At 37.7% G+C, this 22,961-nt stretch overlaps 1 protein-coding gene across 1 annotated transcript in view; it reads left to right on the top strand.

The window, feature by feature from the left end:
• MYO3B (myosin IIIB) overlaps positions 1-22,961 on the top strand; it is a 206,403-nt gene that overhangs the window by 132,462 nt on the left and 50,980 nt on the right. Inside the window, exons 27-31 of the mRNA XM_050899969.1 lie at positions 1,191-1,396; positions 10,441-10,552; positions 11,493-11,655; positions 12,375-12,455; positions 21,783-21,903. Of these exons, the coding sequence (XP_050755926.1) occupies positions 1,191-1,396; positions 10,441-10,552; positions 11,493-11,655; positions 12,375-12,455; positions 21,783-21,903 (683 nt within the window). The remainder of the gene's footprint in view (positions 1-1,190; positions 1,397-10,440; positions 10,553-11,492; positions 11,656-12,374; positions 12,456-21,782; positions 21,904-22,961) is intronic.

The raw sequence follows: 22,961 nt of genomic DNA, 5'->3' as shown, positions 1-22,961 counted from the left end.
GTACCACGCAGAATGGGGAAGTTCATAGTGCTGTGCTAGCCAGTGTGGGTCAAACCTTCATGCCATGTAGGAATACCTGTTTTCTTTGTTGTGCAAAATAGCGTAAGGAAAGGCATAGAGGAAGCTGATGTGTACTGAGATGTTGCCCCAGTGTGGAGGACACACACTGGACTTGTCTAGTAATACAAGTGTGGATTTAGAGTGCTCTTGCAAAGAACTATGCAGATGTAAGCTGTGTAGGAACTGTAAAGAAAAAAAAAAGTGGAGTGGGGGAGTGAGTGTGAAAGTACACCATAATATGGATGCAGCCTACAGCAAAGTGACCACAGTCAGCTTGGAATTGTACGTGATTTTGAGATTGAGTGTATTTGCAACAAATACTTATCGTACAGTGAGTTAATGAGGTGAGGATGGAGCAGAAGTATCAGTATTCAGAGGGGTCATTGGAAAAGCAGATATATATGATCTGATCACACTTTTTTCATTTTAGAGTAAAATGCAATGGAATAAATTGTTTTCCATGTCCCAGGTGGATAGGAAAAGAAGTAATGGGCTTACATTTCAGCAGGAAGATTTAGGTTAGATGTTAGGAACATTATGAATAGTCATGATAATGTAGCACTTCAGTATGTTGTCCAGGGAGATTGTGCAGTCTATATCCTCAGTGATTCTGAAAAATGGATTAAACAGAGGTATGCCTGAAATGGTACAGATACATCTAGTGTTCTCTTTTGGCAGAGGACTGAACTGATGACTTCTTGCAAGCCTTTCCCCATGAATTTCTGTGATTGTTTGTTTCACAGTAAAGCTTGTTCTTCTGTTGGGGATATTTGATTGGTCAAATGTGCCTACAGTAGAATTATAGTTAGGACATTCTTCAATTAATTTTTTTTTTTAATAAGGGCCTTCTTCAACTACAGAAATGTGGTATAAGAAGAGACGAAGAGAAAGGTGTAAGAAGTAAGAAACAAGAACTACAATAATAATATTTTTTTACAATTGAAAACTTTTAATAGGTTCTGGGTTTTAGCCAAAAGCTTAAAAATTAATAAAACGTCAATGCAGATTAACATTACAGATGAAAATATAATCAAGCATTACATACTGTTTACAAATACGTATCTCCTGCTTAAGTAGTTCCATTGCAGTTTTTTGTCAAATGTGTGCATCTTTTTTATTTTCCTCACTAGTATTCCCTCATGGATCTTTTATCCAAAATGGTTGTTGGACAGCCTCACTTCATCCGCTGCATTAAACCTAATGATGATCGAGAAGCACTGACGTTTTCTCATGAGAGAGTTCTACTGCAGCTGCGATACACTGGAATTCTGGAAACTGTCAAAATACGTCAAAAAGGGTATTCTCATCGCATCCTCTTTGAAGAGTTTGTGAAAAGGTAAGACTTCTGTAACATGGCTGTTGTTTTAAAACTCCATTCAAAAAAATATATTCTACATTTAAGCACAGAAAATTCTACAAACATTGGTTTGAACTTGTATGGTCTGATTCTCTAATGAGAGCAGCGACTATCAGAGATAAAGACAACAAGAGATATCTGAGCTCTAATGGAGAAAAGGCTATGTGAGACCAGCAGTGAGCACTTAGTATTCAGTAGAAAGCCTGTCCCCATGGTTCCCTCAGTAAAGGCAACAAGTGGAAATTACGCATCATGCTCGGATAATACAAGGATTTGGAAGGTCAGTGACCTTCACCCATCATATGAAGAATGTGCACATGCTTAAGAATGAACTAATATAAAAGCTTTAGATTTAGAAATATTCCTCGTAATAACTTCATAGCCTCATAGTCATTTATCTTGGAGATATCATGAATTATAACCAGATCTCTGTTCACCTGAACCCTTGTCATGGCTACTATTACTGGCTTTAATACTATTCTCAATGTAAAAAAGTTATACATTTGATTCAGGAAATGCTATTGTCTTTATGATGACAATATGTTTACATGATCGTTATGGTTTCCTCTAGATTTAAAATATGCTTTTGTGTAGTATTTACTGTTTTCCAGTCTGCAGGATTGATAATTCAATAATGGAGCAGAAGCAGTACCATTAAGCAATCAACTACTCAACAGTAGGAACAAGTAGTGAATGGCTAAATCAAGCATTTAGTGATGTTTTCTGAACTGGAGGTTGCTCATCCAGACAATATAGAGTTAATGAATCTACTGCAAGCAAGTCATTCATATGATGCTAGAGGGAAGGAGCTGATTATGGTTTTGAGAAAGAAGAGACAAACAGTTTCACAGGCCTTTCTGAAACCCAGAGATTGGGTAAATTTACGTGTATAAATCAGTCATTTGGGCTTGGAAATCTGTGGTCCTTGCATTGAGAGATGTTGAACGATAAACCATAGCTTAATCAATTCATTCTGAAAAATTATGAAATTTTTTTATTATTAATATATTAGTATGCCAAATGATATGTAATAGGAAAACACTAGAGATATATATCCCAGGAAGGATAACTACTGTGTTCATTTGTCCATCAAAGCAATTTAATTTTCAGACATGATCTCCCCCAACTTTTTTTTGGGTTACATGACTAATTTTAGTAAGGTCACACCATTCTAAAGCAGGTTTAACAAAGAGATTAATTTTTGTGATCACTAACGCATCTTTGCAACATCCTGAAGAAGCTGAAGACAGAATTATTAACCTTAACTTTTATCCAGTTTACACATAAGTGAACTAAGATTAGCTCCACTGAAATTAGTGTAAATTGAGAGGAAATTAGGCCTCCTCTTATCAGTAGATTCTTTTCATTCAAAAGTGCACTGGATTTGAGTACAACCTTGAAAAGTAATGGTAATAAAAGCAGTGCTGACTGTAGCTTTCCATTCCTGCAGATAAGGGCAAGTTGCGTTTAACATCTTGTCAGATACTCCCCAAGGTTTTAGTCCAACTTGACGTGATTCTTTCAGGAAAGAAAGCCAACACGACAAGGGAAGTGGGGGGGAGATTTAGCAATTTGCCCAACAGCATAGAAGACTTCCTGAGTTCAGAATATGAATGGGGGGCGGGAGAGGGGGTGTTCTTGCTCCTTTGTGCAGTTCATGCTTTATTTTAAACAAATTCTACTCTGTTTTGCTCTTGAAAAAAAAACCAAAACAATGCTTAAAAAAGCTATCAGTGGAACAAGAAACATTTTTCTTCAACTTACAGCCATGACTAGTCAAGTGTTTTTAGGAACTAAGTAGTTGAATATATAAAAATGTTTGAGAAAACAGGTCACATGCTAAACAGGTTGGCACTTCTTTGTTCATAATCAAAAAGACATTAGGCAAGTATGAACAAGAGTTTCAAAATGTCAGTAAATGTAAGGATATCAAAGATTTTCTAAGTCAGCAAGTTAATTGGTATTTTGATCCTTTTGAGCAACTGAACAACAAAATGGATGAGCCAGCACTTTTTCTCCCTTGATGTTATTAAACAAATAGGTGTGCTTCTTATCTGCCTGTTCAATAATGCTGTTTTGTAAACTCTTAGCAGGAAATATGAGGACAAAACAATCAAAGGCAGGGAACAGAACCATTCAGGGTTTATCAGGTGGGAAGTAAACAAAAGATAAAGCTCTGTCTAATGTTACTCTTTACTGTCTTCTGTTTTCATGTAGAACAGATTATTTCAGTGTTGCAAACCCGGAGGTATTTTATTGGGTTAAAAAACAGATGGTGAGGAGAGGACTTAATTGTAACTCATTCACACAATGTTTCTTCAGCCAAGTATACAACCATCTGGTTTGTGTATATAAATATACATATTCTTTTACTTAAAGTAGGAAAATGTAATCTGCAGCCCCTGTAAACACTGTAGACCTGTCAAGTCTTAGGCACTTCATCTATATTGGCCTTGTCTCACACCCCATGCCATCATGTGTCTGTCTTATGTGTTTGCTGTGAAGCAGCATGGCCCCTTTCTCAGGCTGGAATCCCAGGTTTCAGACACAGGTTATTAACCTGATCAGGCAACCAGGTGTGCCTGGCTTGTGGGGCCACATAGTGACCGTGCACTGCACAGCAGCTAAGGGACCTGTGCTTTCTAGTGGGGACCTGCACTGAAAGTCCCACTGGATGGAACGCTTCTTGCTATATTGAGTGCCCAGGCCCCTGGCACTTCACATGACATGATGTGGTATACACAGGTGTGTCCTCACCACATGTCCCCAGCTGTATACACCTTTTACGTAATGTGGCATATACTGTACCATGGGTTGAAAGATAAACAACTTGAGAGTCTAATGGTGCTAAATACTGTCATGCTTGAAGTGCCTCATAAGCACACAGGAATGTGTTGAGAAGTTTTGTACAAGTTTCATTTAAGGATTGTCTTTTTTCTTCTCTACCCATTTACGTTCTGCATTAAAGTTCTTTGTACTGCATTAGGAAGCAGGATACACTTTTCCTATAAGCAGTACCTACTCCACAGTAGCCAGATGATGTTACTCGGATCATACGCTCATGGCGATACCAATGCTATTCCTGTAACAGTGATCCCGGTGAGGTTGGTTCTGCCTTTTCAATCTCACAGTGCAAATTTGCATAAGGTCCCTGTTGGCACACCTGGTATACATTGTCTCTAAACCATCAGTGTTACATTTCTCATGACCATATAAAGCCTCATTGACCTTAATGAGTCACATTCTGCATTGAGTGGAGCTAGGAATAAAAACTGGTCAAATATTGCAAAATCCTGTAAAACATGTTACCTCAGTACACACTTTCTTCTAACCCCAAAAATTCAGTGGTGATAGACTTGTTTATTATTCAAAATCAGGGAAGCACTGAATTAAATTAGAAGTCAACAGGTTTGCTACAGAGAAAAGAAATGCTTGCTTTTAGAATGATGCATTTTTAATGCAAACTTACTTTTAACACTGAGTCTGCACTGTACCAAAGTCCCTATGTGATTTCTGGAAACAAAATTGTAACATCCCCCGTATTTTGATTTTACTATTATCCATGGAAATGTTTGTTATTTGTTTCAGTGCCTTTAAGATTTCACCAGATCTGTATAATATTCCTGTACACTTTAAATATGGTAAACCACTGTAACTTCCACATACACTTGCTAGACTCTTGTCATTCACAGAACACTGGTAAATGGTTGCAGGATGGAGAAGGTAGGAAACCTCTAGGAGTGAAAAGTTTGCTAACCCCTTTTGAATTATATATGCAGAATGGACCAAATTATGACTTTCTGAGAGTATTTCTGTGATTCTATGTTTATCTGATGATTTACAGCATAAGTGTTAGGTATCTGTTACTGAATTTCAAGAGTATCTTAGATGTTTTTTTCATTTTTCGTCTACATTTTTTCATTCATACTCTCAGTATAGAGTCAAATGTAATTAGATGTATGAATTCAGATGTGAAAGTTTCTGAAAGAGGTGAGATACAACCAATACAAGTTAGGAATTTCTGAAAGTTATTTAATGGCTCTTTCAGTGCTAAAAACATGGGGTTTTTAAACTTTCCAACTCCAGGGCTGAGAAGGAACAAATATCTTTTGGAATGTTGAGAATCTCCCTGCTATTGCTGGGGGTCTGGCTAGAAAGGGATTTTGCCCTCTTGCACCTCATGCTTTTCACATATCATTATCCATTCTACACCTCAGGCCAGTATATTTTAGTACAAAGATTTGTTTTAAAGAGGAAGAGGGTTAATAATTACTTTTTTGAGTTAATTGTGTCGAATTGATGCTGCCATTAAGTCTGGAATGTGAAGGGAACTTTAGTAAGAGACACTGGTATAGTAGTTAATGGTGCTGTTTAAATGCTATTTATTGAACAGTTCCACAGTTCACCCTTTAAGGAGGGGAGAGAAATTGAACCATTTGTTTACAATCAGTTTATCTAATCTAAAACCACCAACACTAAAATGCCTTGGCCATAATCAGATAGTTAATGCATAGCATAATTCTGAAGTTTTCCATATCTTAGCATACTTGGATGTCTTTAATATTTAACCTTAACTCTGCATGTCCTAGCTTTGCAATTGTTGATCTGGGGATAAATTAAACTTTTCAAAAATGTTGGTTTATGCCTAATGGCTACTAAGTACAGTTAATCCCATTTTAATGTATGTTTTGTCTGGAATACTATTCATGTCTATGAAGGATAGTTTCTAGTGCAGTGTAAGAACCACTGCTTAAGAAATACATAATACCAGAGTTTCATCAGCTCTGAGAAGTCAGTTCTGAGGGGAAATTACTTTTCTCTTACTTAGTCTTACTGCTACTGAGAAAGTGATTAGTCAAGTACTTTTAGGAAACATGTAGGTGAATATGTGTCACGTGTAGGAAATTTTCAAGCAGGATGTATAACCCAAGAAAATAATGTATTTTTGCACAAATACGTGCATGTTTGTGAAACAACACATGAAGGACCATAAACTTTATTTTTAAAAGTAGACATAAAAGTATTGGCTTAACATAGAAGAGCACTGAAGTATTCCAGACTACTGCATTTTCTGCTGGAATAACAAATGCAAACATGGAAATAAAAAAGTAGAGTTGTGAAATTTTCATCTCATCTGGAAGCAAATGTGATTTCTAGCTCTACTTTTCTGAAATTAAGTATCTGGTTTCTTCTCAGTGAAATGTTGTAAATAGAGGTCACACTGTGATCTCTGTACAGTAGATTTACATAAGTATGATAGAGATGAAATTACGCCAATAAATCAAAATGAACAGTTGTAGTTGCATATACCCCACAGTTTTGGGTGCATTCCCAGACATTTTCTCTACCATTTCACCATGTACAATATTTGCACACTTTTACCAGACACATTAAGGTGAAACATTTTACCTTCCTCCAAAATATTCCATATGGTCCATTGCTATACAAAGATTTTAGAGTAGGTAAAATAATTGGATGACCCTATGTGGCACATGCTGTGTTGCCATACAGTTATCCTGAGCACATCAAGTCAAACTACTTGTGCATCTCTAGTTACGTGATTCAGTCATGAAAACAGGCACCAGATAGAAAACAAAGTATTTGCTTAAAAAAAATACATGGATTTGAGCTTTGGAACACTAATCTAGAGACCTTTTACTGTGCAGAATGCAAACTCCAAAAGGAGTGCTGGAGGGGAAATAATCAAAAAGAAATTGCCAGTCTCATATTGCTAGACCTTATTTCTGATGAGTAGAGTCATTTCTGCCTTATTTTTGATGACATAACTGAAAAGGAACAGGAAGATCTGATGTTGAAAATCTGACATCCCAGTGTGTTTAACTAGTTACAGGAGTCTTCGGTGCAGTGGTTGGATCAGTCAAAACATTTGGAAAAACACCGTTTAGAGGATGTTTTTATGAAATATTGGGAAACAATAAACTGAACATATTCCCATGGTTTGTAAAGTTACTGTCAGTCTGAATGGCTTTCTTTCTTAGAAGACAGGTAAATTTAAATTTATAAAAACATTTGTTAAAACAGGATTTGATAAGAAAAATGGGCATTGTTTTATTTATGGTTTTTTTCTGAGTACCAACAGCAGCTACATTCTAGACCATGAAAGAGAGCTAATGGAGAGGGTACTACATTTGAAAGATACTGAAGTTTGTCATAAACAAAATGGAATAGTCAGGCATGTAAATTGCATAGCTCAAAAATACTTTTTAGTCAGGTATTTGTCATGAATAACTTCTCACTAATTAGAAAGTCATAGATAAGATAGTAAGATTCAAAAATTATGAGATCCCCCTTGCCTATTTTATTGCATCAGTGCTATCTAAAAACTGTTCCATGGTTTTAAAATTCCCGACTACAACATGCCTTAAAAGATGTATGAACAACCAGAAAACTGATATTATCACCCACTTTAATCCTTCCTTCCTTCTAAGGAAAGGAACTGCTTAAGTTACATACATGTGTAAATAACATGGCTATCTGAACTGGCTTTTGAAGCAAACAGCAATTTACTACTAGTGCAACTTCCCTGATGTATCTGTCAAGTATCTGTTGAAATTGTATGCTATCACAAATTGTTTGTGCTATGTCTATTTTAAATCCGAGTTTTATTAGTGCAACTCATAATACCATTTGTCTTATGAAAACTGGCATCATGAAGTTCAGTAATAAGGTGGAGGAAACGTACTTTTTTTTCTTTTAAATACACCATGTTTCTCCATGCCTACTAAATGGCATGACTCTTAGTATTTTGAAAGACTTGACTAAAGAATTTGCAATATCATGTTGTTGAGAAAGTCACTGTGTTAAAAATAACTCTGTAACACATAATCTCCTATCATATATCAGAGTGGGCAATGTCTCCAGTTGGTGAATATCTGTGTCTCTGGTCCAGGACTGATTCCAGTGCTTCTGCCTTCAGATGTCATTTTGTTCCCCTGTGATCTTTATTGACCATTTAGTGGGTTTTTTTTCTTTCTTGTGACAACAGGAGCTAATATCTAGAGATTAACTGGAGCTAATATTGGAAAATCATATTCCCCTGATTAAAAAAAAAAAAAGTATTGCACTATTCCATTCTTTCTGATTTCTTCTCTGTATTTTCTTCACTATGAGGTGGGATATTTTCTTGCCTCTGTGTGGCTACAGAGGAATCTGTCTTTGAGGTTCACTGGTCCAATTCTTCTCTTTATGTTTTAAAGAACATCTGATGGCTCTTCCCCATGCTAATAATTAGGAGAATGGTTTGCTCAACCTGCCAGTTCCTCTCAAACACAATGTAAATAGAGTAGCACCTGTAGAAGTATAACTTAATAAAGACCAAGACAACACATGGCAGTTCATAAATGAGAGGTGAGGTGGCAGTTGCTACCATCTAACGCTGTACTTGTGCTAAAATAACCTTAAATTTGTAAACTAACTGGCACATGTTCTTGCTGTTACTTAACGTAATTGTTTGCAAGTAGAGTTACTTAAATACTATAAAACCATTCTTCATTAATGCATGGTGGCTTTACAGGTAGGGTTTGGTCCATTCATTCTTAATTCAGTTCAAACATGTTTGCATCCCTTTTTCATTAACTATTTGCACAATAATGTTGTTTCACATAATTGTTAGGGGCTGTTCTTTGCAAGGGAACATGGACAAAAGAAAAGTCAATGTTGTTTAGTATAAGCCTGCTCCAAAGGCCACTAAAATTGATCATAATCATTCCAATTAATTGTTTATCCCAATGAAACAGAAAAAAGACATCATGCCTAATGACTTACAAACCTAATCATAACCACAGAAATCCGTGTGAGTAAAGAAAATTATTACATTCATATGAGGAGTAATTAACTTGTTTTTTCTTTAAAATAGCTGCTAGTTCTGTTTAACCGTCAGCACTGATAAAATCCTTGCCGATATGACAGCAATGCCATTGCTTTAATTATGCATATATGTGACCTCTTTTGGAGGTGTGAAACACAGGTGGGTATTCATGCAGTCTGAGCATCTTGCTGTCTGTAAATTAAGATTGATATGAGAGTTGTTTTTACCGTAAACTAATCTTTATTCTTCACGCACAGTGGCAGCCTTTCAGCTTCAATAATCAGTCAGTATCACTATCGTTGTGGTGCCTACCCTCCTAGTGCTGGCCTTTATCTTCACCGATTGAGAATCCTCAGTCTTTCTATTAGGCATACTGAAAATGGGAAGCTCCCCTGAGTTCCGTTGATGGGAGTGATCTTGTTACAAGCTCAAGAGCCTTGGACTTCTTATGTGGATTTATGCTCCCCAAAGAATGTCAAGGCCATTTATATTTCTCTGTGAAAAATGACCAATACCAGTAACTAAAATACTGAAGAATTCTGAAATGCCTTTTTTGGCATTTCTCATAAGAAGCAGGCATCAGGTCATGAATAACTTACTTTTGGTGCTTTTCTCTTTCTTTGGTGCTAGTATTTGACTTTTCTCCCACTTAGAAACCTGTAAAGGTCCACTGAACAGCTCAGGAAGCACCTGAATATTCAACAGAACTTGCAGACTTGCAGTGAGATGTAACTGTGCCAAAGTATGTTATGCAGCTCTGTAGATGGCGTACTTATTTTATGTATGTTATGCAAAAGGTTTTATTTTTGCCTTCCTTTCTATTACTCTGATTCCTAGCACTTTTCCTTCTTCTCCCTGTCATTCATTCACTCATTTGCCTGAAAAATTCCGAGCAACCTTGGGTGTTTCCTAAGTTGCACTGGTTTGTGAAAGACCTTTATGGACGATTACACTGACTGGGGATTTCTAGAATGCAGCAGATTCTTGTCACCACTATGGTACCACTTATTTTCCTATGTCATGTATAAGCTCAAATATCTGTTCATGACAGCTGTGTCATGATTTATGAAGAGGACTGAGTATAAGGGAAAATTTGGCCTATGAGTTCTAGAGATGCAGCTCTGAGCTAGAGAAGAGCAGTGAAAGTACATATTGATTGTCAAGTCAATTCTTTCTTTGTCATTTGGTTTTGCAGGTATTATTACCTTGCATTCAAGGCACACGAGACTCCCCTTGGTAGCAGAGAAAACTGTCTTACCATTTTGGAGAAATCTAAACTAGACAACTGGATTCTTGGGAAAACCAAGGTAGAGGGTGCTAACATTTTCTCAAGGATAGTATCCTTTTAGCAAAACATGTCTAATAGTGGTTTGAAAAGTACTGCATGAATGAAGAAAAGAGCAGGGAATTTGCTCCAGTTAGCCTCCCAGGTTACAGAGGTGCCCTCCCAAGCCAGCTTAGTTAGTGCTGCAAGAGGAGGTGTGCATTGGGTACCTCCCCAAAGCACATTCTGCACGTGGCTGCCTTGATAAGGACAGTACATCTATCAGTGCCTGCTGTGGTAGTGCCTTCCTCAAGTTCCTCCTGCTCTTAATCATGGCATGACTGCAACTTCACACTCTGGCCCATCCTGTGAGCCTGGTTAGTACATTATGCATTTGTGGAGTTTCAGGTGAGATCCTTCTGGCTCTGTCAAGAGCCTTTGTTCATGGTTTAAAATGGCGTGGATGACTTCTGTAAAAAGGATGTTATACAGTATCTTGAGTTGTTTTACAGTGCACAAAGGAAAAACAAGGAGAATTTTCCTGCTCAAGACCCAGATAAAGTGTATGTATGCACCCATAGGATTTGCCTCCTGAAGCAGAATGCTGTTAGACAATATTTTGTCTAAAAACAGATTCAACCCAGGATTTATCTTCCCGGTGTCAAGAAAGGCTGTATTTCAAAATTGTTGATACCTGAAAATATCCCCCTGGGCAATTTACTTTGTAAAGGGGATAAATATGTGGTTTATTTTGCAATGGGGTGATTATAATCAGTGGAATAATGAAATTCCACAAGCACAGTGAGAGCAAATATTGGATTCACAAGATTGCTATGATATCAGCAACCAGTATTTTACCAGTTTTTTCAGCAACGGTGCCCTAAAATAGGCTGACGTAAGACTAATGAAAAGGCAGAATACAAGACGTTATGTTACTGCCTGCATGTAGTACTGATTTTTTTTTTATTATTATTCCATTTCAGGTTTTTCTAAAGTATTACCACATAGAGCAGTTAAATTTATTCCTGCGAGAAGTTATAGGGAGGGTGGTGGTCATGCAAGCCTATATCAAGGGATGGCTTGGAGCAAGGAGGTACAAGAAAGTCAAAGAGAAAAGAGAAAATAGTGCTGTTACCATACAGTCAGGTAAACGTTCACATTCCCTATTTCATTGAGTGTCTTTGCATTTCAAGCTGTTAAATTGCATGTACATTATTTATTAATTCGTAATAGTTTATTATGAAATCAAAATAACTGGAGGTGCTTTTCTCTCCAGCTAATTGATGCAAATGTTATTGGTTTACTTCTAAGGTGTCATCTTAGTATTTGGTAATGTCTTTATTTAAATATTTTAGTATTTTGGATGTGATGCCTGTGCACAAAATGAAAATATTGTTAGATATGTCTACACTAGCATGCAGCACATAAATGAAATGCAGTAGCATGCCTCCCCCCACCATGCATACCAGAATTCCAGATAACATACATCGTGGGGTGGGCCTGAGAGGCTGATTGTCAGTAATGCAGCAGGCTTCCTTATATCGAATTTGGGGAGCTGTGTGAGGAGGGGAGTTCTTGTGCTGACATGATCATGCACCTTTGCCTTTTGGGTTAGGACATCAGTGAGCACATGGTGACAATTAAAATTTGGATGAGTGAAGCAGTGTTTGAAGTTGTGGGGATGTGGATACTGCAGCCGTGAACCCAGAGTTCAACATGTGGATGGGTGGGGAAGAGGTATTGGGAGTGGGGGCTGGAGTGTTACGGCAGGAGGGATGAAAGTTTCAGCACATCTCTGACTCTGTAGACTCTGTAGCACTTCCTTAAATAAATGTAATTTCCAGCACATGGGTTTGTATTTTTAGCCTGGAGAGGATATGAAGCTCGCAGGAAGTACAAGGAAATAAGGAACAGAAGAACTGATGCAGCTATACATATTCAAGCAGGTAATTAAAACATTATTTCAATTGCCAACACCTATTTTTCTGTGGGTGATTTCACATGTCAGTGTTTATAGCCAAGAGAAATACATACAGTCCAAATAAAAGCTATCAAAAACATTACTTCTGATAGTTTGTTCTTCAGTATCAAACGACATCAGTGAGAGGTATCAGGCACTTGGGCTTTTTGTAAGTACTTCTCTGGAAGCAAAACATACTGATTAAAAGCTGTTGAGTCAATTCTTTAAGATTCTTCTGAGCACAGTCAGTATGATTCAACTATATGTAGAGCTGGTATGAAGCACTGGATTGAGTTGACTGAAAGTGTGGATGGGAGGCACTGGACATGCATTTCTCTGTCTTTGTGTCGAGCCCTGATCTTGGCAGGTTGCCAGGTTTTTGTTTTGACTGCTTGCTGGGTTTGCCAGCTTTGGCCAATCTTTTGACTCTCTGCCAGACTCCTATGCAGCCATATCAATATGAATTTGAATAAACTTTAAAGAGATTATTGGAGGAACAGGCCCATAGGGCTGTGTAGGTCTCTAGTAGAGAGCAGGGTACCATATGGCACAGAAATCTAAGAACCAGTGCCGTGAACTCAATGGTGTTTTCAGATGCTGCCAATGTGAAGCAGCCTCCATATGATGCAGTGTAATACACCTTCCCTGTCCAACCCCAGGTTGAAAGACTGTAGCTGATCGAAAATGAGTTGTAGGAAATGTGTTTACGGATAAACCAAGATACCACCTTTATTCTACCAGCTTCCTGTGCTATAATTCCTTAAGCTTTGTCACCTCTCTATTCTGTATTGTATAGTCTAAAGTCAATCTGGAAAAGATGTGTTCTAAATGTTCTTTTACTTTGTTCTCAAGCCATTTCCAGTAAATTAATTTGTTTTTCTTTTGTCTAAATTTGCTAGACAAATCTGGAATTAAGCATCGCTGTGACTTTCAGCAGAAAACAGAATACCAGTCTAGTTACAGAAAGGAACAGAGTGTCATTAGGATAAAATAATAATTTGTAGCTTTGCATGCATACTGTTATGTAGAATCATGAACTATAGCTCTAGGGTCAAATGGAGAATATTCTATTAAATGGAGAACTGTTAAGGAGAAATTTTTTCTCCCGTTACAACAAGCACTGAAGGACTGCATAAGCACTCTCTCCCCTTCTTCCTCTGCTTTATGTTGTCATTTTCTATTGTTTTCATGATAGCACAGAGAGTAGATCTTAAAGTACCCCCTGCAATTATTTTCTGGAGTATTTGCTACATTTACACTTGGCCGTACCTGGACTTTGATTTCCTGACTTACAACAGCCTTTTGCTGTAAAAAGAAAAGTGAAACAGTTGACCCACCACTGTCCCACTATTACCAGTTCCTTAAGATGAGAGTTATCTCAGGTTCAGTAGGAAGCTGGTGTGTAGCAGTATCACTTGGAGAATGTAGGGGACATTCTGCCTTAGAGTTTTATCCAGCCAGATTTCTTAGCGTGTAGGAGATGCATGCTCATTACTACCTCTTTAGAGAAAGCAACCAATCTATTCTGCTGTTTGCACACATGGGAGAGATTCAGAGCTGTGTTCCTTCCTGCCATCTCTTAGACGCTGTGTTGAACATGGCAGAGCAGAGGCAGTGGGAGTGTACACCTACCCTTGAATGTGGACACTTCTGTTGAGCCCTCTGGACCTAATGGTGGAGGAACGCTGTTAGCACTCTTCCCACCAACACACACACTGTCTTCCTTTGTAACCTGGCACTTGACAGTTTCAGTGATCAGTCTGGGTGAATAAGCATTAGGACTATAGGGTTAAGGGTGACACAGTGTACCTTTGTATTAATTAGGCTGCCTGTTCCTCCTATCTTTGGCACTGCATTTGAAGGCATATAATAATAATCCTCAACACATTTCTGTCTGCCTTTGGAAACCTATATCTAGGTCTTCTTATTTGAAAATTCTTCTTGTGCACATTTTCTCTTCTTTACATGCTAATTATTCTGTGTTTCAAATCAAAGCTCATGCTTGCTAATGGTGGCCATTTTCCAGGTTTTAAAATACGCTGACAGTCTTTCTGTTGTTTACATTACACTGTCCAAGTGCCTAGTGACATGGAGACAAAAGCAACTCCAAATCTCTCCCTTCCCTGCACATCTTATAATGTGAGTGTGTAGTTCAAGGCAGCTTTTCAGTAAGATAGAGTATGATCACCTTCGTATTTTTAAAAAAAATAAGCCATTTCAGGCAGTGAGATAGATTGTTTGAATTTGTCATCCAGACATTAGCAAAACCATATAATTAAAATATATGTACTTCCCTCTCCTTTCCCTCCCCCTCTGCTCAAGCAGGCCTTGAAATTTAGGAAGCATTTGGCTTACATGTTTCTACAGAACAGCGCATATTGAAATTTGTTTTCCTTTCATCTCTTTCCCAATAAAAGCAGCCGCTCGGCTTATCCCTTTAGCTTCCTCAGAACTTCCTTTCAGAATTCCCGATCTATTACAGCACATTCACATACCAGAAACAAGATGCCTTTTCATGCTGTCAACCTTTTTCATCTGAAATGTAAATTAATTCTTGCTGGTACGCTTTGACAGAGATCAAAGTAGGGGTATTAACCTTATTGGGCCTTCTCTTCATCAGAATCAGTTCCAAAGACTGTGAGGGTAGTGTTAGGAGGCCAGTCTTCACTGTTATCTATGGCCCTCCTCCAGGCAGTCCTCTGTCTACAAGTCAGCATTTCAAAGGCGCTGATTTCTTTTGTAAATGACCTTATCATTACTTTAAACTGTGTGAAAAATGATTTGCCTGAATAATTCTTGCAGGATTATCCTGCTCATTTTAATTGTGGGGGGACTTCATTCAGATTCCAGGATATTGTTTAAGTGGTTTTGACAGCAAGTGATCATAGCCTGATATAAAGGAGGAACACAGCTCCTGATTGGAAACCTCTTGACTTGTTCAGATTGTTCATTTCTTGCAAGTCAGTCTTTGAGGTAGGCTGCATTTGCATTTTAAAAATAAACAGATGCCTTTCAAATACATGAGCTGGTGGTCTGGAGATCTCTGTGGGCCCAGCAGTTCACTATCCATTGAAGAAATGTTGGAAGAAAAATCAAACTTAGGAAGAAAACAACCCTCACAATATAAATGAGGATACAATTCCTGAGTGTATTATATTACACAAAAAAAAGTCATTATTTCAGATGGGGAAAAACACCCTTGGTAGGAAACAAAGTATTTGTGAATTTGAATTAGGTGGGGAAGAAAAAGCTACCCTGCTTCAGCGTATCTACATCATAGGTTCTCAGAATACACAGATGTTATTAGACTCATGGCTAAAATGGTAGACAGGGTGTACAAGGTCTTTCCTACTTCTTCCAGTCACACTTTCCCAAACTGTGAAGGTTAGAAAATGCTAATTTTTAACTTAGAGATGAATTGTAAAGAATGATTTTGTGTAAAGTGTTTGAGTTAGCAATACTTTGCGCTTCTGAGTATTTCTTTGTAATTGGGATTTGTATTGTTTTGATTTATGTCTACATAAAAGGAAAAATATTTTATTAAAATAAAGAATTTTTTAAAATTATGTTGCCAGATTCACAGCTGGTTTAAATCAATGTATATCCACTGAATCATCTGACTGAAATGTTGCTGCACTGATTTACCTCACATGCAAGTCTCATTTAATGTTTCTTTGTATTAGAATAATGCATTAATTAGAATTTAAAACAACAGATGATACAATTATAAAAGTACATTTTCTAGTTATGATAGCATGTATTTCCATGCAGTGTGACTGTTGTCCCAAAAGACTTAAGGGAGGATTTTAATCTGGTTATTTCATTTGTGAACTGACATTGCCAAAATGCCAAATGAGTGGTGCATGCGATTCACTTAGATCCGAGGTGACATCACTGAATTCATTTTAATTAGGCCCACTTTAGCCATCTGGAATATACTGTGCAGCTCTGGTCAGGACTGAGTTTAACTATGCTTCCAGAGGTGAAAGGCAAATGACTAATCCATTCAGCCACCATCTCCTCCTCCAACACGTGCTCGCACACTCACCATATGTCACATTGTATTGGAAAATTCTTTATCAAGAACTCAAGATTTGGGCTCTTTTTTCTAAAATAAAAAGTGATGGATGTTCTGAAGGAAACCAGATGAAGCATCCCTTTGTAAATTGCTTTCTTTCTGTAACTTCTGCCCATGCAGTGTTGCTCGCTGTTTGCTTATCTCTAACATGTGCTTCTGGCAAAATTTACTCCATTATAATAAAAAAAAGAGGGCCTGAGAACAGCTGTAATTTACTATTTTACATTTATAATAAATGTAAGCTTTTAATAAAAGTGTTACCTTTGGGATTTTCAACAGCAAAGATTTAATGTTGGCTTCAACAGAAGAACAAGGAAGTCTTTCTTGAAAACCCTATATTTATCTGTCTATTTATATCACTATGTACATGTGTGTATACATGTATTTGGCTAATACTGTTGTATAGATCTAAGAATTACATGAGTAAAATGTTTCAAAAACTTCTAAGCACTTTATAAATATATCTAAAAAAAATGTATTTTAATTTTCCTGAAAATAACAACCACTAAGTATCAGATCCAGTTTTACTTTTTTATATCATTAATTTTCTTCCTTTTAACTACATTGTCAGTGTAAGAACCATTGAAGAGATGTATGTGTTTCTCTTAATGGCAGCTGAACTGACTCATTGTATTACCTTGATTTCACATTCAGGGTGAACCAGGCTGGTTTGTACAGGCTGCACAGCTTTGGTTAACTTTACTCTTCCACCTCTTTGTTTTCTGTACTAGTTTAGGGCATCCAGTAATTCTTCACTTTTAGTATCTATCTCTAGTAACCATTAAAAGCCTGCTGCTCATGTGCAGGGAACATGTTAGGCAAAGTGAGAAGGCCTTACGGTTTTGAAGTATGAGGTCCTATATTCTATCCCCATCTCTGAGCTAAGCTCTGTCAATGTGAATATGTCTGCGTTCCCTTTTGGTTTTCTCTCCTGGTTTTGAGGAGATGAAAAGGAGACCATTCTTACTGGATTTCATGCCCTTGCTAAAATCAGGAAGGGACAGCAACGTACATTGTCCAACAATACGTTGGAAAACCTACTCCTTTCCCTTGCTGATATTGACAAAGAGTTTCACAGTCATCTTCACTTTTTTTCCTTTGACCAAGTCTCAAGATCAGAGACTGTAATGCATGGTAATTAAAAACCCTATGTCCAAGTGGTGGTGTGCATCAGTGACACCAGTCCTGATGGCAGTCTTGGTGAGTCTTCCTAATAGTCACTGCTTGTTACTGATAGTTACTGCTTGTATGTGAGAACACGTGACTTGCTTTCTGGTAATGCTTCGGCTGGAGAACTTAAGACAAGAGTTGGTTTTTTCTGCTATTAAACAGGCATCACCCAATATCTATCCAAAGTGAGAGGTGAAAGAGGGGAGGTATTCATGGGACCCAGCAAAGGAAGTGACTCTCCATCCCTCTTACTGTTCACTAGAATTAATTTGGCATGGAGTGAAGAATCAGATTCATGGGCTCCAAATCCTCTCAGATGTTGTTAGTTAAGCTGCTGAATGCTCTTTTAACTAGGCAAATTAAGAAAGTGATATGCTGTTCATAGCAAATCAACTTCTGATTATAAACTACCATGATATCTTCTCTTCAGCAAGCGTGAGCTTTCATTTCCAACTTGCTGTTATATACTATTTTAGGTGATATTGTAGATTAAAAATGTGTCTGTGTAGAAAATGTCTGCTTAACGTGATTTTTTTGCGACTGAGAATGAATCCTTCTGCTCTTTAAAATACTACTTCATCTCCTTTCTTTATACTTCTTGTATAGACCTGTGATTGTTTAGCTTTGATCTTTCTACATTGTGCTTCACAATTTGCTCTGTAACTGTATATTTCCTATGGGAATCAGAGGGAAAATGCCTGGACTTTTCCTATCTGGAATTGTGCAACATTGTGTGTAATGTATATGCCTTCATACTTAGACCTTAAAGTAAAGGTTTTTAACTGCAAGACACCAAATTTCAGACTCCCAGAGGTAAATATATTCTTGGTGTGCTAGGTGCTGGAGCTGACAGAAAACTCGCTTTGTGTGAGAGTTGATCAGTACAAGAAGTAAAAATTCATGTCCTAAATTGTGGCACATAAAACATGTAACACCGAGTTACTAATAGAAGTGCTAAAATTAAGTTCAGTTCCTATGGTGCTTTTCAGATCCTGTCATCTTTGGCTATGTAAAGATCAGGGTTAAAGATACTGTTGCTGGAAAGTTTGGAATATAGACTGGATAAGGTGAAAATGAGGTGACAGCTGGTAATCATTCTTCTTCAATGATGCAGTGATTGTTCGTGGAGCAGTAGCAACATGAGTCTGCTAATTTCACACTCTTTGAGCCAAGTGCTTAGTGTCAAAACCAGCACCAGTCAGTAATGCAAATTGCTGTGATGGAGCAGCTTCCCAGCCTCTCAGACTCCCCCAGTAGAATTCTCTGCATATGCATTTCTTTTGAAACATTACAGATCCAGTTAACAAATGTTGAAAAGATGCAGTCCTACTAATGCTTGATGAAGCTTTTGAGAGTGAGACAAGTTTGTTTATGCTGCTACTTCAGTTATCCCATGAGTTAAAGGGAAAGTAGGAAAAATACAGCCATTTACCTGTCAAATTCAAGGTATTCTAGAAGAATAATGTTAGAAAACAGCTTGCGAAAAGGTTAAGTTGAAGAGGAGTTGATTTTGAAAATACGTATGAAAACAAAAGACAGGGTAAAAACTGTGTTTATTAAATCAGATATAGCCGGTTTTATGTAGTGAATGAGGGAAAGACCAGAATGGTTCTACTGACATTAATAAGAGTCTCTGGGAAAAAGAAAAAGAATTTTAAAAAATAAAATCACAGTAGGTATCAGGATTGATTTTTATAGACACACACACATGCAAAGAACTAATAAAAGCTGAGGAATTACTAAGGATAAAACTGAAGTTTATCTTATTAGTTCAGTTGTTTCAATGCTTCTTTATCTTTATAGTAGTCCATCGACTGACTGATACTCAGCATGTTTCAGCTGCAGAGAGGTGGCTGCTGGCCAGCTGTCTCTGCTGCCAATATCGGAGTAGGCTCCTTGTCTGGTCAGTAGGGGATAGTTAAGGATTGGAAGTCTGATCACATGGGGCAAGTGAATGCTTGCCTCATCTCTGCCAGACAGGTAGACTTTTCCAGTCAGATTATTAAGGGTGGAAAGTTCGTCAGCCTCACGATACCTGAGCTCTGTATTCAGTACAACACCTCAGCAGGCCCAACTTCTGTCATGCCTTCTGTGAAGTGAATGGTTATTTATTTTAGTAACCTCTCATTAAAAGGCTATTTTTGCTGCTTCTTACCCTGGAAATGCTTAGATTGTTATGGTACATTGCATACCACAGCTTGAACTGTTCAGATGGTTTTCTTTCTCTTATATTGCACAAGTAAGTGCAACACCACATATTTTTGTGGAGGTAGGTGGCTGGAAAGAAGACTATTAACACTATACAGGAATTAAAATAAAGAAGAAGGGATTAGTTATAGCCCTTTCCTAAGGTAAGAGAAGATGCAATTGAGGTAGCTCTATTTTGTTTCCTCCACCATGTTTTCATTACGCAAAAATAACCCATGAATGGGGAGCTAAATTTGTAAGAGTAGTTAAATGGAAGAAAAGGGAAATCAATCAATTATCTCATAATTTGGTAATAATTGAGGGATTGCAAATTCTGCAGGGTCTTTATTCTATATTGAGTAGGTAATGCCTACTTCCAGTGTTTTCATAAAATCAGAGGCATGAGATACAGGGAAAACTTGTTAATCTTCTGATCAACTTCTCTGTTCTCAATTTATTCTATAGTCTATATTTATTCTACCTCCTGATTTGCCTTTGTAATCTACAATGTTATCTTGACCCTGATCCAACATGAGGTTGCCCTAGACCCCATTTCTGTGCCTATCCTACCTCCCAACTGTAATATTTAACCCTGAACTCTAGGAACCCCAATGAGAGGGCTCTTCTCCTCCTCCTTTGGGTAATTAGTCCCCAGACTGACTCTGCTTTTGCACATGTTTAGTGTGCTTAACAGCTTTTCCTGGACAGGGCATATTTTTTTCCTCAAAATCATAATATTTCCTAATCTTCGCTCCAATTTTCTTTTACATATTGTCTCACTGCTTAAGTTGCAGTCCTGCTAGACTAATAAACAGCTGCTTTCCCTCACAACCCTCAGTCGTCTTATTCAGCAACTGCTTGTTGTACACTTCAACTATGGCATTGATACTGTACTCCACTTTCTTTGTTATTCACCCCTTTCTCCCCCTTTATCAAGGTATTTCTACTTAAAATAATGCTTGAAATAAACCCTACAAAAAATAAAATTTAAAAATTTGTGGGTTTAAGTGTACATTGCAATACTTTTTAGTCTTTTGTCCTAAGTGCAGTATGTATTGCTATCTGTGGTTTGTGCTGGAGCTTTATTATTAACTGCTCACTGGTGTCAAGAATTCAAGCAAATTCATGTCAGATAAAACTACAGAAGTAATTAAGTTATTTAGGTACCCAAATCCAGAGACAGTCCATGGAAATAAAGGATGTAGATATCTTCAAAATGTTATTCATTGCCATTTTCTTTGCCGTTTCATTTCACTGCATGCTTGCTACTTCATTTAGTATTTCTAGTGATTGTTTTGTTCTGCTCTCTTTTTTATGAATGGTATAAATTCCAATCTCTGTAGATTATTTGTATGGGAGGTGTTGTAAATGTTTTATTATGGTTACGGTTAATTGAAAAATAGAAGACGTTATTAATTTTTCTAGTTTTAGTTGAATATATCTGTCCCTGGCTCCTCATCCCCCTACCCCACAATAAAAGCAGGTAAAACTTCTGATTCTGTAAAATTCTGATTAGCTCAAATCATGGGAGTTGTGATTAAAAAAGCTGTTTTGGGAGTGATTTTCTACTATGTATTTTAATACATTCTAAGCTGGATTTCTATTTAAATTAGACATGTCCTCATTTCGAGGCCTGTTTTCCTTGCCTGGGCTGTGCCAAGTGGTCACTATAACAGTGAGAGTGTAAGGCCCTGTATAATTTCCAGCTGTTGTTAACATTGCAAACATTTGAGCCACCCCTGTGAGGTGCTAAGTGTTCTTTCTGTCCACTGGTTCAGTAAAAGTTTAGGGCATTCAGCTCCGCACTGCAGAGCCAGGTGCCAGTCTGTGTTTCAGGCTCTGCAGAATTTTTCTCTGATTCATAACTATGCTTTTTAGCTTTCAGGGGACATATTGTTCGTAAAAACTACACAAGATTCAAAAACAGCAGTGGCTGTGTAGCAGATCCTCAGCTTATGAGCAGCTGCTCTACTTCTGATTTTGGCTGTGAAGAGCACTGGTGAGTTGAATCCCTTGCTTTGTATTATCTAAAAGAAGTCATTTTCCACACAATGAGATCTGAAAGGAGCAGGCATGTCATCATGATTCAGCCAGCTCTTAGGGAATCTGCCGTTTTCTGAGGATGAGCACCTGTAGGTTACCCAGTCTGCCCACCAGCTTAGTCATCTCAATGTTGTCCCAGTTAGCAGAGTGAGATTTATTTGTGGTGCTGTTTGACCTGGGTTGCTGTCCTGTTTCTGTGCACTTCTCAGAAGTACCTAGAGTACTGTAAACTGCGGACAGGATTGCAAGTGCTCAGCATTTCAGAATTGACTGCAGTGCATGTTATTAAATTCTCCAGAGTAGAAAGTTACCCTTCTCTGTCTGTAAAGCTCCATGCAGACCAGCAATGAGACAGGGAAAAGAGCTGTAAAAAGCAGATGGACAAGTCACTGACAGAAAGCTTAGGAATACTGTAAACCATAATCGTGGTACCCTCCTCTTTGTAGAGGAAGGGTATTTTAACCTTCCTTACCAATGGAGTCACTCCAGATAAATGTCCCCCTGACACTTCCTTGGGTGTGAGAGGCAAGAGGGATCTGTTACATCTTTAGCTGTTGTCAGAGTTTGTCCCTCCAACAGTGTTCTAGGAGAGGTGGCTGAATTTGCTGGATTAATCCCTTTGATTAGCAAGTTTCAGTGACTAAGAGTTATGAGATTTCTCCTGCTGTGGCGTGAGCATGAGGACATCTCAGTGCTTCTTCCAGTTCTTACTTCTGTTCTTTTATATGCTTCCTATGTAGCATATAAATGCAGATTCTGTTACACCTCTTAAGAGTTCTCTGAGGAAATCAATGGCTTGCTTGACTGTAACTAGATGTTGTTATTCCATTAAGAAGGTGGGCTTTTTTAAATAACTGTTTAACTTCTCCAAAATGGTATTTCTTTCTCTGTGTATGCCCATAACATTGAGTTATGTTAACTTCCATGCTAACTTTGGTTGATTTAGATTGAATAATGTCTGCTACATGCTCTGGTGCATTATTATAGGATTTTGTTCAGGTGTAACCACCTGCA

Source organism: Gymnogyps californianus, chromosome 7 (assembly GCF_018139145.2).
Source record: "Gymnogyps californianus isolate 813 chromosome 7, ASM1813914v2, whole genome shotgun sequence".
Classification (NCBI taxonomy): Eukaryota; Metazoa; Chordata; class Aves; order Accipitriformes; family Cathartidae; genus Gymnogyps; species Gymnogyps californianus.
Note: the sequence above shows the minus strand (reverse complement) of the source record. Positions and strands in the feature narration are given on the sequence as shown.